The 939-nt window shown below is 44.1% G+C and overlaps 1 protein-coding gene across 1 annotated transcript; it reads right to left on the reverse strand.

The window, feature by feature from the left end:
* Positions 1-343: 343 nt before the first annotated feature.
* On the reverse strand, positions 344-691 carry LOC308435760 (macrophage migration inhibitory factor-like; the record flags this gene model as incomplete). The annotated part of the gene is made up of 1 exon (XM_080936512.1): positions 344-691. The coding sequence occupies one exon, from the start codon at positions 689-691 to the stop codon at positions 344-346; it is 348 nt and encodes a 115-aa protein (XP_080792638.1).
* Positions 692-939: the final 248 nt, after the last annotated feature.

Genomic DNA, 939 nt, shown 5'->3' on the forward strand with positions numbered 1-939 from the left:
TTGAGAGAATTGGTTATAACATGTTCTTCTGGAAAGATAGTACACTTAGTAAAGGAAGACATGGCATCTCAGAAGCAAATATATTTTCTTTCTTTCTTTCTTCCTTTCTTTCTTCCTTCCTTCCTTCCTTCCTTCCTTCCTTCCTTCCTTCCTTCCTTCCTTCCTTCCTTCCTTCCTTCCTTCCTTCCTTCCTTCCTTTCTTTCTTTCTTTCTTTCTTTCTTTCTTTCTTTCTTTCTTTCTTTCTTTCTTTCTTTCTTTTTTCTCTTAAACCATTTATTTCTCCCGACCGGAAGGATGTAGCAAGGCTGAAAGAACAGCGATGCAGGTAAGTGAGGCCAAGACTCAACCGAAGGTGGAACCGTTCCAGCCCACGTTGGCTGCGTTCATGTCGTAATAGTTGATGTAGACCCGGTCTGGGCTGATGTGCAGGCGATCGGACAGCAGGCCGCACAGCAGCTTGCGGTAGTTGCGGTTCTGGGCGCCACCGATCTTGCCGATGCTGTGCAAGCTGCAGAGGGCGCAGGGGTCGTTCGTGCCACTAAAAGTCATGAGCTGGTCCGGGACCACGTGCACTGCGATGTACTGTGTGGGCTTGCCGGTGGCCTGTGCCAGCTGCTGGGTGAGCTCAGAGAGAAACCCTTCTGGCACTGAGGCGAGGGGAACATTGGTATTCACGACGAACACTGGCATGGTGGCGGAGAGACTGCAAATAGATTTTCAAAGACAGACATGGCTTATTTTTCTCCTCCTCGAATCCTAGGTTTTAAATGTAATCACACATTTATTGGAAATAATATATGAAATTTTAAATTAAAATGTTTTAAATATCAGCAAGATGAAGTAGGTATTTTCTCCTTTCACCTGTTTTTTTTTTTTAAATTGAAAATAGATTTTTTCCATACAATCTATTCTGATTTTTCCCCTTCTTCTTCTCCTCC

Source organism: Micromys minutus, assembly GCF_963924665.1.
Source record: "Micromys minutus genome assembly, chromosome: 23".
NCBI lineage: Eukaryota > Metazoa > Chordata > Mammalia > Rodentia > Muridae > Micromys > Micromys minutus.